The 22,368-nt window shown below is 40.2% G+C and overlaps 3 protein-coding genes across 3 annotated transcripts in view; 1 reads left to right on the top strand and 2 right to left on the bottom strand.

The window, feature by feature from the left end:
- Positions 1–22,368, top strand: part of LRCH2 (leucine rich repeats and calponin homology domain containing 2) — a 130,763-nt gene that overhangs the window by 30,803 nt on the left and 77,592 nt on the right. Inside the window, exons 2-3 of the mRNA XM_030933451.1 lie at positions 14,984–15,128; positions 18,443–18,569. Coding sequence (XP_030789311.1) covers positions 14,984–15,128; positions 18,443–18,569 — 272 coding nt within the window. The remainder of the gene's footprint in view (positions 1–14,983; positions 15,129–18,442; positions 18,570–22,368) is intronic.
- On the bottom strand, positions 5,686–6,003 carry LOC104656308 (60S ribosomal protein L36). The gene has a single exon (XM_010355911.1). It carries the CDS (start codon positions 6,001–6,003, stop codon positions 5,686–5,688), a length of 318 nt encoding a protein of 105 aa, XP_010354213.1.
- On the bottom strand, positions 11,833–13,866 carry LOC104656309 (RNA-binding motif protein, X-linked-like-2). Its single transcript, XM_010355912.2, has 3 exons — positions 13,367–13,866; positions 12,867–13,246; positions 11,833–12,062 (listed from the first exon to the last, which is right to left on the bottom strand). Exons 1-3 carry the CDS (start codon positions 13,864–13,866, stop codon positions 11,833–11,835), a joined length of 1,110 nt encoding a protein of 369 aa, XP_010354214.2.

The raw sequence follows: 22,368 nt of genomic DNA, 5'->3' as shown, positions 1-22,368 counted from the left end.
TTAATTGTCAAAATCATGGGGAAAATGTCTCCAGGGCATTTCAGAGATCTTCACAATAGCCCTTCCCATCACAGGTCTGGAGGCCTAGGAGGGAAAAATGGTTTCACAGGCTGGGCCCAGGGCCCTATTGCTCTGTGCAGCCTCATGACATGGTGCTCTGTGTCCCAGCCACTCCAGCTTCAGCTGTGGTTAAAAGGGGCCAAGGCACAGCTCATAATGTTGCCTCAGAGGGTGCAAGCCTCAAGCCTTGATGGCCTCCACATGGTGTTCAGCCTGTGGGTGCTTAGAAGACAGGAACTGGGGTTTGGGAACCTCTGCCTAGATTTCAGAAGCTGTATGGTAATGTCTGAATGTCCAGGAAGAAGTCTGCTGCAGGGCCAGAGCCCTCATGGGTAACCTCTACTAGGATAGTATAGAGGGGAAATGTGGGGTTGGAGACTCACACAGAGTCCCCATTGAGGCACTGCCTAGTGAAGCTGTGAGAAGATGGCCACTATCCTCCATACCTCCAGACTGACAGCCTGTACCAAGCACCTGGAAAAGCTGCAAGCACTCAATGCCAGCCCCTGAAACTAGCCACGGGGCTATACCCTAAAGACCCACAAGGGTAGAGCTATGCAAGGCCTTGGGAACCCAAGGCCTTGGGAACCCACCCCTTGCATCAGTGTACCCTGGATGTGAGACATGGAGTCAAAGGAGATTATTTTGGAACTTCAAGTTTTAATGACTTCCTCATTGTATTTTGGACTTGCACGGGGCCTGAGGCCCTTTCATTTTGGCCAATTTCTCTCATTTGGAACGTGTGTATTTATATAATGCCTGTACCCCCATTGTATATAGGAAGTAACTAACTTGCTTTTGATTTTACAGACTCATAGGCAGAATGGGACTTGCCTTGTCTCAGATGAGACTTTGGAGTTGGACTTTTGACTTAATGCTGGAATTAGTTAAGACATTTGGGGTCTGTTGAGGTGGAATAATTGTATTTTGCAGTGTGATAAGGAAATGAGATTTGGGAAGGGCTGTGGCAGAATGATATGGTTTAGCTCTGTGTCCCCACTCAGGTCTCATATCAAATTGTAATCACTATATGTCAGGGGAGGGACCTGGTGAGAAGTGATTGGGTCATGGGACTGGTTTCCCTCATGCTTCTCTCATGGTAGTGAGTGAGTTCTTACAAGATCTGATGGTTTATAATTGTGTAGCAGTTCCCCTGCCCTGCCCCCCATCTTGTGAAGAAGGTGCTTGCTCTTCCTTTGCCTTCTGCCATGATTGTAAGTTTCCTGAGGCCTCCAAGCTATGTGGACTGTGAGTCAATTAAACCTCTTTTCTTTATAAATTACCCAGTTTCTGGTAGTTCTTTATAGCAGTGTGAAAATGGACTAATACTCTCTTCCTCTTCCCTTATTCCCTCTTTTCCTCCCAAATCCATGGCAACCATTGATCTTTCTACTATCACCATAGTTTTACTCTTCCCAGAACGATATTTCCTAGGAATCCTAGCATATGTAGACATTTCAGACTGGCTTCTTTCAAGAAGCAATATATGTTAAGGTCTCTCCATGTCTTTTCATGGCTTGAAAGCTCATTTCCTGGAAGTGATTCCATTGTATGGATATTCCACAGTTTATTCATTTACCTATTGAAAGATGCATCTTGTTTGTTTCGAAATTTTGGCAATTATGAATAAAGCTGCTATAATTGTTAGTGTGAAGACTTTGTGTAGACATTTGTTTTGAACTGATTTGAGTAAATACCCAGGCTTGCAATTGCTGAATTAAGACCATATTTATCTTTGTAAAAGCATACCAGACTGTTTTCCAGTGTGGCTGTTCTTTTTTTTTTTTTTTTTTCCATTAAATATTTATATAATTTATGGGGTACAAGTGTGAATTTATTACATGCATAGTAGTCCAGTTAGGGGATTCAGAGAATCTGTCACCCAAATAACATACATTGTACCCATTAGGTGATTTCTTATTATATAACCCTCTCCCACTCTGTCACCCTTCTGAGTCTCCATTGTCTATCACTCTGCTCTCTATATCTATGTATACACCATTTTTTAGCATTCACTAAAAAATGAGTGAGTGAGAACATGTGATATTTGTCTTTCTGTGTCTCGTTTGTTTCACTTAAGATAATGACCTTCAGTTCTATCCATGTTGTTGCAAAAGACCAATGCTTTGGCTATTTGGACTCCTTTTTGGTTCTATATGAATTTTATGATTTTTTTTTTCTAATTCTGTGAAAAAATGGTGTTGGTATTTTGGTAGGGATTGCATTGAACCTGTAGATTGCTTTGGGTAATATGGTCATTTTAACAATATTAATTCTTCTGATCCATGAGCATGAGATATCTTTCCATTTGTTTTTGTCATCTTCAATTTCTTTCACCTGTGTTTTATAGTTTTCCTTGTAGAGATCTTTCACCTCTTTGGTTAAATTTATTCCTAGGTATTTTATTTTTTTGGTAGGTATGGTAAATAGGATTGACTTCTTGATTTCATTCTCAGTGAGATCATTATTGGTATATAGAAATGCTACTGTGTTTTATATGTTTATTTTTGTATCCTGAAACTTTATATTTATCAAATCTAAGAGTTTTTTTGGTGAGCCTTTAGGGTTTGTAGATATAAGATCATATCATCAGCGATCAGCGATACTTTGACTTCCTTCTTTTTGATTTGGATGTGTTTTATTTCTTTCTCTTGCCCAGTTGCTCTGGCTAGGACTTCCAGTACTATATTCAATAACAGTGGTGAAAGTGGGCATCTTTGTCTTGTTGTAGATCTTAGAGGGAAGGCCTTCAGCTTTTCCCCATTCAGTATGATACGTGGGTTTGTTGTATGGTATGTGGGTTGTAGGTATGATATGTGTGTTTGTTGTATATGGCCTTTATTTTTTTGAGTTATGTTCCTTCTATGCCTAGTTTGTTGAGGGGTTTTATCATGACCGGAAGCTTAATTTTATCAAATGCTTTTTCTGCATCTATTGAGATGATCATATGCTTTTTGTCCTTAATTCTGTTTATGTGATATATTACATTTATTAATTTGCATATACTGAACCATCTTTGTATCCTTGGTGTAAACCCACTTGATCATGGTGTATGATATGGTTTGGCTCTGTGTCCTCACCAAAATCTCATCTTATAGCTCCCATAATTCCCATGTATTGTGGAAGGGATCCAGTGGGAGATGGTTGAATCATGGGGGTGGGTCATTCCTGTGCTGTTCTTGTGACAGTGAATGAGTCTCATGACATCCGATGGTTTCAAAAATGGGGGTTTCCCTACACAAGCTCTTTGTCTGCTATCATTCATGTAAGATGTGACTTGCTCCTCCTTGCCTTCCACCATGATTGTGAGGCCTCCCCAGCCATGTGGAACTGTAAGTCCAATAAACCTCTTTCTTTTGTAGATTGCCTAGTCTCAGGTATGTCTTTATCAGCAGCATGAAAATGAACTGATACAGTGCATTATCTTTTTGATGTCCTGTATTCAATTTACTAGTATTTTGTTGAGGATTCTTGCATGAATGTTCATCAGGGATGTTGGTCTACTCTTTGCCTTTTTTGGTTGTTGTGTCCTTGTCCAGTTTTGGTATTAGGGTGATAGTGACCTCATGGAATGAATTAGGGAGAATACTCTCCTCTTCAATTTTTTGGAACAGTTTCAGGAGGAGTGGTATTACTTCTTTTTATATTTGATAGAATTTGGCTGTGAATCCCTCAGCGAAGCTCCCTCAACAATCCCTGAGCTTGTCTTTGTCAGGATTTTTTTTTTTTTTTTTTTTTTTTACTACTGATTCAATGTTGCTGTTCATTATTGGCCTGTTTAGATTTTCTATTTCTTCCTTGTTCAATCTTGGTAGGTTGTATGTTTCCAGGAATTTATCTCTTTCCTTTAGGTTTTCTTGTTTGTGAGTATATAGTTGTTCATAATAGTTTCTGATGATCTATTGTGTTTCTGTGTTATCAGTTGTAATGTTTCCTTTTTTATTTCTCATTGTGTTTATTTGGTTCATCTCTCTTCTAGGTTAGTCTAGCTACTGGTTTATCAGTTTTATTTATCTTTTTGCAGAATCAACTGTTTTTTAAATACTTTGTATCGTATTTTGGTCTCTATTACATTTAGTTCTACTGTGATCTTCGTTATTTCAAATTCTGCTAGTTTTGAGTATGGTTTGTTCTTGATTTTCTAGTTTTTTGAGATGCATTGTTAGGTTGATAATTTATAATCTTCTTTTTTAATAATAGGCATTTAATGCTATAAATTTCCCTCTTACCACTGCTTTTGCTATATCCCACAGGTTTTGGTTTGTTGTGTTTACATTTTCATTTGTTTCAAAAAAATTTTAATCTTTTGTATTAATTTCTTCTTTGATCCAGTGATTGTTCAGGAGCTTGTGTAACATCCATGTGTTTGTATAGTTTCTGAAGTTCCTTTTTGTATTGATTTCTATCCACTGTGGTATGAGAAAATAATTGATAGGATTTCATTTTTAAACATTTGTTGATACTTGCTTTATGGCCTAACATGTGGTTTATCTTGGAGAATGTTCCATGTGCTCATCGAAAAAGTGTATATTCTGCAGTTGTTGTGCAGAATATTCTGTAAATTTGTTAGGTCCGTTTGGTGTAAAGTCCAATTTACATCTAATGTTTCTTTGTTGGTTTCCTGTCTAGATGATCAGTCTGATGCTGTGAGTGGTGTGTTGAAGTCTCCCACCATTATTGTATCTATCTCTCTCTTTAGGCCTAGTGATATTTGTTTTATGGATCTGGGTGCTCCAGTGTTGGGTGCATATAAATTTAAAATTGTTATAACCTCTTGCCAAATTGATCCCTTTATTATAGAATGACGTTCTTTGTCTTTTTTTTAACCGTCTTTTATTTAATATCTGATTTAATTGATGCAAGTACAGCTAGTGCTGCTCACTTTTGGATTTTGTTTGTGTGGATTGTCTTTCTACTTCTTTACTTTTGGTCTATATGTGTCTTTACAAGTAATGTGAGTTTCTTGTAAGCATCATATAGTTGGATTATATTTTTAAAATCTATTTTGCCAATCTGTATCTTTTAAATGGGGCATTTAATTCATTTATTTTCAAGGTTTATATTGATATGTGAGGGTTTGTTCTTGTCATACTGTTAATCATTTTCCAGTTTTATAAATTCTCTGTTTTTTTCTTGGAATGTTTGTCTTTGTAGTTTGGTGGAATTTTGTAGTGGTGTCATCTGATTTCTTTTTCTTCCTCCTTTGTGTGATTGCTTTACCAGTGAGTTTTATACTTTTGTGTGTTTTCATGATGATGAATATTACTTTTACTTTCAAGTTTAGGACTTCCTTGAGCATTTCTTGTAGGGCCAGTTTAGTGGCGATGAATTCCTCAGTATTTGCATGTTTGGGAACGACTTCATTTCTTCTTATTTATGAAGCTTATTGCTGGATATTGAGTTCTTGGCTGGCAGTCTTGTTTTTTTTTTTTTTTTTTTTTATATCAGCACTTTTAATATGTCATTCCCTTCTCTTCTGGCTTTTAAGGTTTCTGGTGAGAAGTCTCATGTTAGTCTCATGGAGTTTCCTTATATAGGTGATAGGCTGCTTTTCTCTTGATGATTTTATTTTATTTTTTTTGGTCAAGCTGTTCTTTATTTCAGGAAGAGGGCAGGGCAGGGGGCTCAGTCTTTCTTAGCAGTAATTTTCCTCATGGAGGCCAGGACATTGCTCAGCTCCTCTCGCTTCCTCTTGGTGAGGATGTGTGTCCCCACCCTTTTCTTGATGAACTTGAGGGCCTGTTTGTCCTTGGAGACCTTCAGTAACTCCTTGGTACGCCGCTCGAATGGGGTGAAGCCACACACCTCTCGGGTCATGCCCCGCACACACTTGGTATGTTTGGTCAGGCGCCCGAGGCTACGACTGTGTCTGGGCTTGCTCACATTCTTGGTCACCTTGTGGCCTTTGTTGAGGCCCACAACCATAGTGTAGCACAGAGCCATTGCTGCTGCTCTCCAGTGGTGGCTGTGGTTGAAGGCTGTCTTGCTGATTTTAGAATTCTTTTTACCTTAGACAGTCTGATTATAATATGCTGTGGCAAACTCCTTTTTGCATTGTGTTTTCCTTGGGATCACTGAGTCTCTTGTGTCTGGATGTCTAAATCTTGCTATACTTGGAAAAGTTGCATTTCTTATTTTGTTAAATAGGCTTTCTAAGCCTTTTAATCTCTCATCTCCCTCAGGAATACCAATAATTTGTAAGTTTGGTCATTTTATGTAGTCTCAAATGGCACATGTATACCTATGTAACAAACCTGCATGTTCTGCATGTGGATCCCAGAACTTAAAGTCTAATAAAAAATAAATAAATAAAAGCAATAAGCAAGTTCAAAAAAAAAAGAAGAAAGAAAAAAGCTTTGTTTATTCTTTTTCTTTATTTCTGTCTGACTGGATTATTTCAAAAGACCTGTCTTCAAGTTCTGAAATTCTTTCTTCTGCTTGATCTAGTGTTTCAAGTTCTGAAATTCTTTCTTCTGCTTGATCTAGTATTTCAAATGTATTTTGTATTTCCTTCAATGAATCTTTTAGTTTCGGAATTTGTGTGTGTGTGTGTGTGTGTGTGTGTGTGTGTGTGTGTGTATGTGCATGTGTGTGGGGGAGAGAGAGAGAGACTTGTTCTGTTGCCCAGGCTGGAGTGTAGTGGTGTGATCATAGCTCAGTATGACCTCAAACTTTTGGACTCAAGTGATCCTCCTGCCTCAGCTTCCCGAGTAGTTGGGATTTACAAGCATGTGCCAACATGCCTAGCTAATGTTTGTATTTTTAGTAGAGACAGGTTCTCGCTATGTTGCCGAAACTGGTCCTAAACACCTGGGTTCAAGCAGTCCTCTTACCTTGGCCTCCCAAAGTGCTGACATTATAGGCGTTAGCCACCATACTTGGCCTTTTTATCTTTTAAAGATATTTATCTCCATGTTAAAAGTTTTTATTTGTATTCTGAGTTGATTTTTTGAGTTCTTTGTATTGGCTTTTAGATTTCTCTGGCATCTCATTGAGCTTCTTTAAAATCAGTATTTTGAATTCTTTATCTGGGATTTTGAGGATTTTTTTTTTCCTCTTTGGTTAGGATCTATTGCTGGAGAATTACTGCATTCATTTGAGGCCATCATATTACCTAGCTTTTTCATGTTTTCTGTATCTTTATGTTGGTTTCTGCTCATCTGGCTTCATAGTTACATCTTCTTTTTTAAAAAATGACTTTCATGTGGATGGAAGACTTTTTTCTTGAAGATGTGACAATGATGTTAGTTGGGTAAGGCCTTCTGGCTTTGCTTTCAGGTGCATGCAGTAGTGAAGACTGTGTAAAATTTATATGGCTGTCTTCATTGTGTTAATGTGTGGTTCTTGGCGGGGCCTGTGGTGAAGTTGTGCTTGTGACTTGAGTGCCTGATGGGCCCATCATCAGGTTTTAATGGTAGCAGAAGTGTGCTAAGTATGTCTATCCTTGTGACCTGGGACAGCATATGCTGGCTCCTGTGTTGGCAGTTTCCAGGCAGGCTAATGTTTGGGCATCTGGGTGGCTTTCTCAGATGCCAGTTTTAGTAGCAGTATACCAGGCATATAAGCAGGCTCTCGAGCTCCCGAGCAGCTGGGGTAGTGAGGATGATAGACAGAGGTAGCAGTGGTGGTGAGATGCTCTCCTTGTTCCCATGCACTGTGCTCTTGTGCTGGAAGTGGTTGCAACAGGTTGTGCAAACTGGCTTCTAGGTCAGAAGGTGGTGCTTGCAGGTAAGAGCCAGCTGAGACTGTAGAAGTAGGGTGTTTATGCTCAGTCTCTGTCCCCTAGAAGTGCTCATGTGCCCCAGGTGGTAGATTGGGTTGTGGAACACCCAGAACCTGCCCCCCCCCCCCACTAGTTTGTGTTGGCATAGGGTTAGGGGGGTGAAGCTGGGTGGATCCAGACTGAGCAAGCTTGTACTCAACACCTCCCAATGGCAAGTGCATGCATGAACTATGACGTGGGGATAGGGCAGGCAGTGTAGTCCTCACGCCTCTGGTGAAATGCTTGGGTGAGAGGTGACTGTTGCTGTGCTGAGGTCGTGCCATGGGTGCCAGGGAGGATGAGACCACTGCTGTCCCTCCCCCATCCCAGCTGTGGCAGCCAACCTGGCTGTTCTGTTAGTATGGCAGTTTGCACCTAGCCCATAATTCAGCCTTGAGCCACAGAAGCCAGCACCCAGCTCAAGACCAAGCCTCTGCAGTAACTCATCCTGCTCAGGATTGGAGCATTGGGAGCCTGGTTCCAGTGCCAGAGACTGCAGCCCATGCCATGTCCACTTCTTAGTTTTGGCTGTGGGATCCCCATTGATCCCCATTCCTGCTCAAGCCCCTGCTCCACAAGATGCAACCTGATCTTCCCCAATGGCCAAGACTGGTGCTGCAGATTTCCAGGACCACTCATAGTTGCTAAGAGCTAGGATTAAGAATGGCATCTTACTGTGGCTACTTAGTTCTCAGGAATTGTGTGGGACCCAGGGCATGTTGCCTCCCTGGAGCTGCTCCTTCTCATAGTCTCCTGGATGCTCCCTAAATCAGATTCAGAATTTGGATGGGTCAGGGTGCTCTCCTGTGGCTTGGACTGTATGATTCCCCAGTGGGAAAGTGGACTGCAGAAAAATACTCACTCTCTCTTGTATTGGGGATTCATTGTCAGTTCCCAGCCAGTCTTGACCATACAGGTTGTCTGCTTTCCTTCTCATTCCCAGATTTTGGAGTTTCCTTTCACTTTTTCTGTTGAACCCTGTGTTTCCTGTGGGATAATGTATTCAAAGTGTGATTGTCTGCATACCACTTTGGTTTTTCTAAGTGGATGAGGCATGCTGGAAATGTTTTTAGTCAGCTATCTTGGAAAACAAAGGTCAGCCTCCTGTCACTTTGTGAACTTCTTTGATCTTTTCATATGGTTACTGTGTTTTCTTATGACCATTATTTTCAGACTTCTCTGCTTGCTGTTTTTTCTCTACTCACTTTCTAACTGTTGGCCTTCCTGATAGCCCATTCTTTATCCTCTAATTTGATACTCTGATATTAGGTGATGTCCTCCATTTCTGTGATTTAATAGAACTAACCATATTCCTACAACTTTCAAATTTTTTTTTTTTTTTTTTTTGAAATGGAGTCTCATTCTGTCGCTCAGGCTGGAGTGCAGTGGCACAATCTCGGCTCACTGCAACCTCTGCCTCCCGGGTTCAAGCAATTCTCCTGCCTTAGCCTCCTGAGTAGCTGGAATTATAGGTGCGCACCACCATACCTGGCTAAATTTTGTATTTTTAGTAAGAGATGGGGTTTCACCATTGTTGGTCAGGCTGGTCTCGAACTCCTGACCTTGTGATCCACCCATGTTGGCCTCCCAAAGTGCTGAGATTACAGGCGTGAGCCACTGTGCCTGGCCACAACTTTCAATTTTATATATCTATCCCAGACTTCACTTAGGAGATCAAGATTCATCTGTCTAATGCCCATTTAATAGCCCCTCTTTGAGTCTCTCTCAGATGTCTCGGTTTATACAGATACAAACTTGAACCCTTCATTGCACCTCTGTTTCAAAAAAAAAAAAAAAAAAAAAGCGAAAACCTCACCAGCAGAAGAAACTACAAAAATCCTGTTACACTCCCACTGTTTATTAGATAATATTATTTTAGCTGTCTAGGCCAGAATCCTGGGTGCCATCCTTGATTCTTTCCTCTCGTTTCTTCCACATACCTAGTTCCTTGCCACTCCCTGTGAGTACTAATTTCAAAATATATTTCAAATTTTATCCACTTTCTCTTATCCCGGTTCTTGCAATCTTAATACAAGTTACTATCATCTATCTCTGAGACCACTGTATTATTTATGAGTGCCTAATACTAGGTATTATACAGAATAACAAATTGAGCATAATTTTGTTTTTAGGATTTCAAATTAATTGTAAACACTAATTTTGAACTCCCAGAATTCTGAAGTTACAAGAATAAGAAGTAAAACCCTAAATATAAAAAAAAAAAATCCTAAACTAAAAACAGTGACTTCATTTTCCTCCCCAATAGAACTGTGTGATGCTTGGGTATCCAGAGGAGGTAAGCCAGAATATTGGGAAACATTTGTTTCTAGTTCAGATTTTGGTTTCTAGTAATTCTATTGTTTTTTAAGTTATTCAGAATTTTATGGTGGGAGGAAGAAGAATAGAAATTAATTTTTATATTATATAAACATAACTTTTTTTTTGCCAGTTATATAATTTTACATTAGGTTAAGAGTGAGAATATTTATCTATCTCCTCTATATGTATCTGTATATATTACATATGTAGTAATACATACGTTAATGTTCTGAATAAGGAACTTACTATATTGCTAAGTGAATAGGTCTCATCCCTTGGAATGAAGTTGAACATTATTGATAGGAGGTTGTTTTTATGAGGGCAGACCAGATGCTAAATGAGGTACATTGAACTAAGCTGGATGCTCTTCCTAACAGAGGCACAAAATTTTCTTACATTTTTAACCAAGTAAGTATAATGAGCTAGTGTGAGCAAAGTAAATTTCTATGATAAGGTAACTAACTTGATATTCAGGTAGTTGTTGGGGGTTTGTACCTTTGGGGACATATTTGTCTGCCATGAATAGAGATTATTGCTGGCATCTAGTGGGTAGATGCCAGAGATGCTGCTAAGTATCCTACAGTGCCCAGGATATCCCCCCACAATGGTTATCAGACGTCCACAGTGGTGAGGCTGAGCCAACTCTCTTCTAGAGTATTTGTTTTTCAACCCACTACTGCAATGTCCTAAGTATTTTTCAAAATTCATTTAACAAACCCTTAATAGAGGAGTAATGATTGTAATAATTCCACGATTTTATTTTTGTGAAAATTTAAATGAATGGAAGTATATTTGTGTGTACTTGCAATAATTTAGGAGACGAATGAATCAAGGATGATACCAGGTTTCTGGCTTGAGCAACTCACCAGGAGGATGTTGTTGACATTGAGATGAAAAGAAAATAAATAAATAAATAAATAGAAGTGTGGGAAAAGATCTTCATTTCAGATTTTATACTTGTAGAATTTGAGGTGCCTGAGAGATACCAAGGTGAAGTCCTGAAGATCAGAATATAGGCTTTTAGACATATCCTTAATTTGCAATTCATCAGTATATAAATATAATTTGGACCTAGGATGGATGAAATCACCCAGTAGAGTGTATATCTTTTTTTTTCCCATTTACTTTTCAGATTTACTGAGTGAACATAATTTTCTTTTCATAAACATTTGATCTAAATCATTTTTGTTGTTGTTGTTGCTGGTTGTTTGGTTTTTAATACTGGGAACACTGAGATTCAGTTTGAAAGACCCTGAAATCTGAAATACACCAATCCCTCCCGCTCTCCACCCAAAATCTAGTTGGTTTAAATGAGCAGAATGATCCATCTTTCCATTTTAGGTGAGCAGATGTTTATGAAAGATCTTAGAACTGTTTGTCTCATTTATCAGGAAAATTTACAAGCAAAGAAACCACTAATCGTATTTCAACTTGTAAATAGAAGAAGACTAGGACTCAGGTTCATATCTTACACTTTTAACATGAACTGGTTGAAAGAAACATTAACAATTTCAAACTAAAGAAATTTTAAGTTTTTCCTCACAAAAGCATAAAAATGGAGATCTTAACAGGAAATTCTTAAAAGGTAAAAACAACTCTTACTTATACTAGTCCTTGGGTAGTTTAATATAGAACAGGTTGTTCTTTTTGTTACTTTGAAAAGGAATTTTTGGTCCCAAGTCTGTTCCTGCTTAGTATCTGCTCCAGCCTTCCCCTCTCTCCAAGCGGCCTCCTTGACGGCCTCCACCCCTGGGCACCCTGCAGCTCGACCAGCTGTAAGAATCATGCAGGGTAGGGCTGCTCCTTTCCATGGGCAGAGGGAGCCCACGATCCCGTCTGCCTACCCGGTCTCGACCTCTCGAGTAGCGATCGCTCCGGCCGTAACTGTCGCGGCCCCCACCGTAGGCGTCAGGCGAGCAGCCTCCGTACTCGTAGCGGCCTCCTCCTCCGTAGCGGTGGCTCCGGCCATGACTGTTGCTGGAACTGTCACGGCCCCTGCTGTAGGTGTCGGGCGAGTGGCCCCCGCTGTAGGCGTCGTGCGAGTGGCCCCCGCTGTAGGCGTCGTGCGAGTGGCCTCGGTACTCCTCGTAGCTGCCTCCTCCTCCGTAGTGGTCGCTCCGGCCGTAACTGTTGCTGGAACTGTCGTGGTCCCTGCTGCAGGCATTGGTGGAACGGTCCCTGCTGTGGGCGTCGGGCGAGTGGCCCCCAGTGTGGGCACTGGGATAGCGGCCACCGCTGTGGGTGTCAGGCGAGCGGCCCCTGCTGTGGGTGTCCTGCGAGCGGCCTCGGTACTCCTCGTAGTGGCCTCTGCCTCCATAGTGGTGGCTCCCCCCGTAACTGTTGCTGGAACTGTGGCGGCCCCCGCTGTAGGAGGCCTCGGGCGAGCGGCCCCCACTGTTGGCGGCCTCGGGCGAGCGGCCCCCGCTGTTGGCGGCCTCAGGCGAGCGGCCCCCGCTGTAGGTGGCCTCGGGCGAGTGACCTTGGTACTCCTCGTAGTGGTCTCCTCTGTAGCGGTGGCTCCGGCTGTAACTGTTGCTGGAACTGTCGCGGCCTCTGCTGTATGCGATGGGCGAGCGGCCCCCGCTGTAGGTATCAGGGGAAGGGCCTCCATACTCCTCGTAGTGGCCTCCTCCTCCATAGCGGTCGCTCCGGCCGTTGCTGGAATTGTCGCGGCCCCTGCTGTAGGCATCTGGCAAGGTGACGGGCAAGGCGTCGGGTGAGCGGCCCCAGTACTCCCCATAGCGGTATCCTCCTCCGTAAGATGGCGGTGTCCCCCGCCCAGGGGTGGCGCGGCACGGGCCTCCGTAGCTCTCGAGGGGCTCTCGGTAGGAGCCGCTGGGATGATCCACGTAGTCACGGTCGCGACCCCTGTAGCTGTTTTGCTTGCCATAGCCTCTCAAGGGACAGTAGTCCCGGACACTGGAGTGGCTATAATAGCGGCGGCTGTACTCTCTGAGCGCGGGGATAAAATCCCCGGGGTCGCGGCACGGGGGCAGTGGCTCCCGGAGCGGTGAGCCTGAGTAGCCCTCCCGCTCCCACGTGGCCAGCGCCTTCCCAGGCATTCCACCGCCACCAATGCGAGCCAGGCTCGACTGGGGCGCAGCCCTCTTGCGGGGTGGGCTGGCCCAGCGCTGCAGCGGCACGCTTGAGTAGCCATCTCGCCCCCACACAGCCAGGGCCTTCCCGCCGCGCATTTCACTGCCAACGCTGCAAGCCAGGCTCGACGGTGCGGCCCTCTTGCGGAGTGGGCCGGCCCAGCGCTGTGGCGGTGGCCCGCGCTTCCTGGGCATCAGGGCCCTGTAGGGCCACTGGTCAAAATACCCCGCATAGCCGTGGCCGTCATCAGGCCCGCCCCAGGAGTGGGGTCGCTGTGGGCTGCTGCCACACCCACGGGTTCCGTGTGGGAACCTCGAGCGACTGCTGCTGCCGGGGGGCGGCGGCACCCACCGGCTGCTCTTGAATGCTGGTTTGATGGCCTGGACCACCTTGATGGCCTTACCATCAAGGTACTTGCCATTCAGATCTCTGGCGGCAGCCTTGGCATCGGCAGGGCTTTCGAAGGTGACGAACGCGAAGCCCCTCGATTTGTTGGTTTCTCGGTCTTTCATCAGGAACACGTTGTTGATGCGGCCATACTTGACAAACTCAGCCTTGAGGGCTTTCTCGTCGGTTTTGAGGTTGAGGCCCCCAACGAAAAGCTTCTCTGGGCGATCCGCTTCCATCATGTCTGCTTTTGGAATGGTGGGTCAGAGGCAGTGGGAGGTGATAAAGCAGCAACTCAGTCGCGGTCTTCGAGCGCTCTTGTCGAGGGCGGCTCCTACCGGTTGGAGGGTGTATGTCTCAAGAAAGAAAAGAGTACCTTACGTCATAGTTCTTGGGAACAACAACGTTTATGATACAGGTAGAGGAAAACCTAGGAAAAGAAAATAAGAAGTAGCCAGAGAGGTAGGAAGAGATCCCAGCAGTGTAGTCTTCTAAGCCAAAGGAAAATAATCTTTCCAGACATATGGAATGGTTATTGATGTGGTGGTTGTTAGTAACACTGGTGGATGTGAGAGTGGACAGAAACCAAATTGTAGTGGGTTGAGAAGTCCATGGTAAGTAATAAATTTAGTTGTTTTGTAGATTTATGTAAGTTTGGCTGTAAAAGAAGAGGCAGATGGAGGGGGATGTGGGATCGTGGGAGGTATTTTTGTGTTTGCTTTTAAAGATCAGAGTTAATTCTTCATTGGTATTTTAAAAGACAAATCACATATTTGGAATTTAGGTATACTGAAGCATATCAAATACGTTTGGTTAATAGACATGCATTCTATGAGGTGTTTTTTTGTTTGTTTGTTTGTTTTTGTTTTTTTTTTTTTTTTTTTTTTTTTTTGAGACAGAGTCTCGCTCTGTCACCCAGGCTGGAGTATAGCGACGTGATCTCAGCTCCCTGCAACCTCCAAGCCTCCTGGGTTCAAGCGATTCTCCTGCCTCAGCCTCCTGAGGAGCTGGGATTACAGGGGCCCACCACCACATCCGGCTAATTTTTGTGTTTTTAGTAGAGACAGGGTTTCACCATGTTGGCCAGGCTGGTCTCCAACTCCTGAGCTCAAAAGATCTGCCTGCTTTGGCCTCCCAAAGTGCTGGTATTACAGGTGTGAGCCACCGTGCCCGGCCATTTGAGTGTATTTCTAAATGATGTTTTTTGCCTTCAAGGTATTGATGGATAATATTGTATATTTTAAAGTATTTTAAGTAGTTGCTTAGATTCTAAGTGATTCAGCAAGTGTGAAAATAGTTCTTTTAATTACCATAGATATTAGTGTATGTTTAATACTCAGACACTATTTTTTTTTCCAGATCTTTCCAGAAATCGTTTTACAGAAATTCCTTCTGATGTCTGGTTATTTGCACCCCTTGAAACATTAAATTTATATCATAATTGCATCAAAAGCATTCCTGAAGCGATTAAAAATCTGCAGATGTTAACGTACCTTAACATTAGGTAAGGAAACAATTTAAAAATACATTTTGGTTTTTATTGTCGTTCTAATCCTTTTTTAGTGGCAAAGGAATATGTTTGATTTGGCTGTGTAGCTTAAATTTATCTCAACAGTATCTTATTTGTGTTTTTTATATGTTCACATTATTTTGTAGGCTTTTCTTGAGAGCAGAACTTTGCAAACTTTAACACACAGGAATTACCTGGGGATCTGTTAGAATGCAGATTGTAATTTCTTAGGTCTGTTGTGGGGCCTGCATTTCTAACAAGCCCCTTGGCAATGCTCATGCCTACCTGCTGGTCCTTAGACCTCAGTTTGAGTAGCAAGGCTTTAGACCATAAATATTTTCCGGAAATTATAGCACCACAATACAGATTTTATATGCATCCTTAGATATGTGAAACAAACAGTGCTTGAGTTATTTTTTCTCACTTTTGTGACTTCTTGCTTCTACTTCAAGGATGGTTAGAGTGGGATGAGAATATTGAAAGATTTGGAAGTGGATGACAGTTCATGTTTATACTTAGTAAGTACTTACCATGTGCTAGGCCGTGTTCCAAACGCTTTACCCATATTACCTTATCTAGTTTTCATAACAGCATTTTGAGATAGGTACTGTTGTTATCCCTGCATTACAGATGAGGAAACTGGGTTAAGCTCTTTGTCCAAATTCATATATATATTCAGCAAGTGGTAGAGCCAAGATTAAAATCAAAGCAGTCTGGCTGTAGAGCTCTCATTCATACATAGCTTTTACCCTGTATATATAAAAGAGTGAACACTTATTAAGTATAAGAAAAAACTTTCCCTGCCAAATCAGTAGCATTGAATGAAAATTGATATATTGTGACTTAATTTTAGAAATTTTTTCTTTTTTTATTCAGTTGGAAGGGATAATCTCCTCATTAACCAAGTTACTTGTCTAAATTCCCATATGGAGAAGTAGTAAATATAATTAATATACATAAATGATAATGTTCCCTTCTCACTGTGATATATCAATTTTTTTATATGACTGTCCTAGTGGTGTTACCTGACAATACAAGCTATTTTAACTGAAACCACTTTACAACTTAAAATGTGTGAGAGAGGTTTCTGTCCATAGATGTCAGTCATTTGGGTTGTCCTTTCTCTAGAAAGTAGGTATAAATCTCCTTGGCCTGGCTTAGGAGAGGTTTGAGGAAAATGAGGTGTTTTTAAGTTTTGTCTTTGTTTCTGTTTCATTTTGTTCTTTTGCGGAATTAGTGATTTGCCAAAAACTGAATTACATTTCTCTATTAACACATATGGTAATCTTAGTTTTACTAAAATGTTCTCTGATTCTATCCTGTCATGATCTGTAGAAGTCAACTTTGATTTTTTTTTTATAGTCACAAAAATCTTTGAGCAAACTATATTGAAATAACATTTGTTCTAGTGATTGAATTCCTCTTTAAAGCATGTAGTAAAAAAGGGACAATTAATAATTTGTTTGCCAGTATGAAGAAACCAGATCCTGGTGAAAGATAATTGTGTTAACTCAGTGAATATGCCTTTTTTTTTTTTTTTTTTTTTAGACGGAGTCTTGCTCTGTCTCCCAGGGTGGAGTGGCACCATCTTGGCTCACTGCAACCTCCACCTCCCAGGTTCAAATGATTCACCTGCCTCAGCCTCTCAAGTAGCTGGAACTACAGGTGTCTGCCACCAGGCCCAGCTAATTTTTAGTAGAGACAGTGTTTCACCATGTTGGCCAGGCTGGTCTCAAACTCCTGACCTCAAATGATTTGCCCGCCTCGGCCTCCCAGAAGTGCTGGGATTACAGGCATGAGCCATTGTGCTTGGCCTGAATACGCTTTTTAAGGGAAGAAAATAATTTTTAAGCTATTTTTGGCCTGAAGATGTATTAGAATGAGTTCGCCATTATTTCTTCCATGTATTTATTTATTTTGGTGAAAATATCTTAATAAACTTGTTAAATAATTTTCAACTCTTCTTTCTTCCTATATACTACCCCCCCTTTTTCAGTAGAATCCTATAGAAAGATCCTTGTGTGCCCTGGTGTGAAGGGCCCCAGGCAGACCATTTCTCCAAGGAGCCTGCTTGATCCTGAAAGTATAAAGGATTATGACAGGACCCTAGCATATTTGACGTTCCAGCAGTCTGGCCAGTATTGCTAGTTGAGGGGCATTGCCATTTTTTTGTTTGTTTGTTTGTTTGTGCTGTGTTATTAAAGCCAGTTTAGTATTTCTGGATGTCCTTTGCCACAGAAAAGATGGGGAGGAGGGTCTTCAAGTCCCCATTTGAGTAACACTGGACTTTTGTTGCTGTGTATGTTACATGAAATGCTAGATATAGGTCTATAAATGTCACTTTGAAAAATAGGAAAAATAATAGCTTATCGCTTACCAATGCTTGTTAATATGTAAATGGAATGGAAACATATACATTTTGGTAGTGGTTCATTTGGGTCAGTCAGTCTGTTTTGGCATATAAATTTGACCATAGTACTTTGAGGGCAAAGACCCCAGAGCCAGATTGCCTGGGTTTGAATCCTGCCTCTCCCACTTTCAGCTGTGTGACTTTGAGCAGTTTACTTACACTCTTGTGACTATTTCTTCATCTGCAAAATGGGGATCACTGTGAGAGTTAATTCACATGAGCTGCTCTGAACATGGCCTGGCAATAGTAGGCACTCAGTAAATGTTAGTTGTTATATTTAAATGTATCTACAGAGATAAGAATGTTTTATCAACTTTGAGCTGAGATAAAGGGCTAATAGGCTGTTAAACCTTAAAAGGGAATGGGTTAGGGTTACTACATGTTTGTGAAGATATAGTCCTATTCATTCTTTTATAAACTTGAACATAGTGCATGCACATTTATCCCTGGAGACGTTCCCTAGCGTAGAAGTATTGAATATGCCAGAATTATATCAAGGAGCAAAGTTCTGACATTATTGAGCTCAGAAGAATCATTCTGCGTTTTTGAGAACTGACGGTGTGTAGAGTAGTATCATAGGTCTGCCTGCATAGGCTTTGCTATGCTATGGATCTCTGCAGTACTTGGGCAAATCACTTAAGCAGTTTTAACTTTCATTTTCTGATTTGTATAATGGAGATAATAACTACTTAATCTTGTGTCGTTAACATAAAGATTAAATGAGACAGTGCATATAAGAAAGTTACCACTGTGCCTGATACAAAGTGAGCACTCAGTAAGTGATTATTAAGTTATTACTTAGTGATAGAATATTATTTACTTAAAAAGTGATTTCTTCGTTTTTAATATGTCACGTTACATATATACTCTCATAAAGAAACTTTCTCATTCTTTTCAGCCGAAATCTTTTATCAACATTGCCAAAATACCTATTTGATCTTCCCCTTAAAGTTTTGGTCGTCAGTAATAATAAACTAGTATCCATTCCGGAAGAAATTGGGAAGTTAAAAGATTTAATGGAGTTGGTGAGTGAAATAGTTATATTAATTGAATGCAATATGCATAATATATCTACATTTTGGAAGATTACTCATTTTTAATGGAATTTCATTGTAAGTTTTTTAAAAAGTACTAACTTGGTAGATGTCTAAATTCGGTAAGACTTAGTAAAATCTTGAGATACTATATTTCTGAGTTTTTCCAGTCACAAAATAGCATGATTCTTCCTTAGTCCTAGTGGAGTCAGAAGGCTTGCTTACAAACTTTAAGAAATACTTTTCAAATGAATAAGCATTTGTTTACTCATTTTGTGTACAGTAAAGGTCTTAGAGAAAAGCTAAGGGAATTTTTAAAATAAAGCTTTTATAGGACTATGATATATCCTTAGAGTAAGGAGATAAAAGAAGAAAGTATCTGCAAATGGTAGAATTAGCAACGTAACTCTTCCTCACTGTTTGCTTATGTGATGTTATAACACTTTTTAAACTGAAATAAATAATAAAAGGCCGTTATATGCAATTGATTGTAGAAATATAGAATAATTTAAATTAATTACCTTGGACATAACATTTTAGGTATTAAAGGACATTGAATTCTGAGAGAAACATGTTCAGATCCTCTTAGATGTCTTAGATATTGTTTGAAAGAGGTATGTAGGATGTATTTTCCTAATCATCTATAGCATTATTATAATAGCTTTCAGTTACTTTTCATATCTTTTGGTTACCTCCACTTTATGCAGTATACCATGCTGCATGTTTTTCTTTTATTTTGAATGATGCTTTCCTAATAAATAGGTATTTTAAAAGTTTTTTTTTTTTTTTTTTTTTTTTTTTTTTTTTTTTTTTTTTTTGAGACAGAGTCTCGCTGTGTTGCCCAGACTGGTGTGCAGTGACACGATCTTGGTTCACTGCAACCTCCGCCTCACGGGTTCAGGCGATTCTCATGCTTAGCCACCCAAGTAGTTGGGATTACAGCCATGCGCCACCACACACAACTAATTTTTGCATTTTTCGTAGAGATAGGGTTTCACTGCATTGCCCAAGCTGGTCTTGAACTCCTGGCCTCAAGTGATCCACTTGCCTCGGCCTCCCAAAGTGCTGGCATTACAGGTGTGAGCCACCATACATGGACTAAAGTCCTGAAGTATTCTTATGTATGACTTTATTATGTCCGGGGTGTCAAAAGTTTTCTTGAGGAACTTACCTACAATTTCATAATGAGAAATGAATAAATTAACAGAATGTAGTGAGCAGAAATTTCAGGAATACCTTTTATTCATTAAGGAATACCTGCATGTCCAATTATAATACAAGGAAACTTCCTTGAATTTCACCTTATGCTTTAGAACCATATAATTTTGAAGTTAAAAAAGATCTTAGAAGTGATCAGATACAACCACTTTCTAATGTAGGAACCCCTGATACATCTACTGTATATTTTCAATGGCGACAACTCTGTATATGTGTGTGTGTGTGTGCATGTGTGACTGTCCTAATTCTTCTTTGCAAAACTCTATTTGTTACTAATCTTTCTTATTTTGAACCAAAATACATGCTTCTATATTTCTTCCATTGGTCCTGGGTCCATTATCTATATGTGAAGAAATATAGATAATGACAACTCCTTTTTTTTTTTTTTTTTTTTTTTGAGACAGAGTCTCACTGTGTCTCCCAGGCTGGAGTGCAGTGGTGCGATCTCGGCTCACTACAACCTCCGCCCTCTGAGTTCAAGCAATTCTCCTGCCTCAGCCTCCTGAGTAGCTGGGATTACAGGCACCTGCCACCGCGCCTGGCTAACTTTTTGTATTTTTAGTAGAGATAGGGCTTCACCATCTTGGCCAGGCTGATCTTGAACTCCTGACCTCATGATCCACCCACCTCGGCCTCCCAAAGTGCTGGGATTACAGGTGTGAGCCACCTTGCCCGGCCTAACAAACTCTTAAGAAGTGTTTTTGTATACCTTAAACATCCTTATTACCTTTATTCCTTTGTATGACTTTTTACTTTTAGGTAATTCAATTTAGAAAATGTTCCTTTTAGTTAAAGTCTCCCTTAATGTTATACTAAAAAATGAACAGAGATTCCAGATATGATCTAACAAGTTCATAATAAAAGGGACCATTATTTTCTTTGACTTGAACACTATTAATGTTTTTCCAGATTTTATAAAGGTTATAATTTAAGATTTTATGTCTCTTCATTTTTTTAAATTTAATTTTTGGCCCTAAGTTTTTAATTACATGATGTAATTTTTAGATAAATGAAATGTAAAACATAATTAGGAGTTTTAGATTAATTCTACTACAGTTGTCCCTCTATGGGGGATTGGTTCCAGGATTCACCCCATACCACAATCCACGAATGCTAAAGTCTCTTATACACAATGATAGTATTTGCATATAACCTAAATACATTTTCCGTATACTTTAAATCATCTCTAGATTACTTATAATGCCTAATACAGTGTAAATGCTGTGTGAATAGTTGTTATGTTATATTATTTAAGGAGTAATGACAAGACAAAAAAGTCCATGTATGTTCAGTACAGGCACAACCATGCTTTTTTTTTTCCTGAATATTTTTGATTTGTATTTGGTTGAATTCATGGATGAGGAACCCATAGATACAGAGGACCAACTGTTTTCTAACTTATGTAGAAAATTCTAAAATGTTAAACACTATTATTTTACTAGGTACTATAAAATTATTATGCTTTAAACTCTTGAAATCAGTAACAGTAGATGGGTAGATAGCATTAGGAGGACTAATTGGCAGTTGTACATATTGAATTGGTGGGTATTCCCTGTCATTGGAATACTTTCCCGTGATACTCTTCCACATGATGTGATAATCAACTGCAATGAAATTCTATCATTAGAAACCTAGGAAATACTCCCTGGCTTCCAATCCTCTGCAGAGTATTTTGTAGAGCACCCACTGGAGTGGGTTCATTTCCTAGCCTGGGTTTATTTCTCCTGGGAAATGACAGCTATCTTTCAAATTTCTGTGGATTTTCCATATGGAAATCATAAGTATCAAATACCTTTAGAAAGAAGCAATAATGTTTAAATAACATTTTCACAAACTTCTATTACCCATCATTTGAATAATAGTCTATTCTGAACATAGCAGCTAAAATGATCCTGTCAAAATATAAGTCAGATCACGTCAATCTCCTGTTCAAAAGTTTCTGGTTCCTGCCCACATCTCTCAAAATAAAAGCTAAAGTTATATCCTTCCCTCTATTCTACTCTCTCCCTTATCCATTTCCCTCTAGTTACGCTGGATTCCTTGCTATTCTTTGTATTTGTCAGGTGTGTTCTGAGCGCCTTTACTTTTATTGTTCCTTCTGTCTGGAATATTCCTGTCTTATATATTAGTACGGTTCACTCTTTTAGCTCTGACAGTACTGCTCAATATCACCTTCTCTGTGAGATGAGGTAGTATCCCTCCCCACTATTGTGAGCATAGCCATTTTCCTACCCTGCTACTTTTTTTTTTTTTAATAGCACTTATCACCTTCTAGCATATTATATAATTTACTCCCCTTGCTAGCATGTAAACTCCATGAGGAGCTATGAGAGCAGGAAATTTTGTTTTGTCCCTTGATATGTCCCCAGTCCCTGGAACAGTACCTAGCAAATGTTAATAGTATTTAATAAATATTTCTTGTTGAATGAAGATGTCTTAGATAGTGTTTGAAAGAGGTATGTAGGATATATCTTCCTAATCATCTATAGCATTATTATATTATTCCCTACATGGTTTTAATATTATTTTGAAAACTGAATGTGTGTACTATTCTCCGCCCTCCAGGCTATTA

The sequence above is a fragment of the Rhinopithecus roxellana genome, chromosome 7 (genome assembly GCF_007565055.1).
Source record: "Rhinopithecus roxellana isolate Shanxi Qingling chromosome 7, ASM756505v1, whole genome shotgun sequence".
Taxonomy (NCBI): domain Eukaryota; kingdom Metazoa; phylum Chordata; class Mammalia; order Primates; family Cercopithecidae; genus Rhinopithecus; species Rhinopithecus roxellana.
The sequence above is the reverse complement of the archived record's forward strand: the minus strand, read 5'-3'. Positions and strand labels throughout refer to the sequence as shown.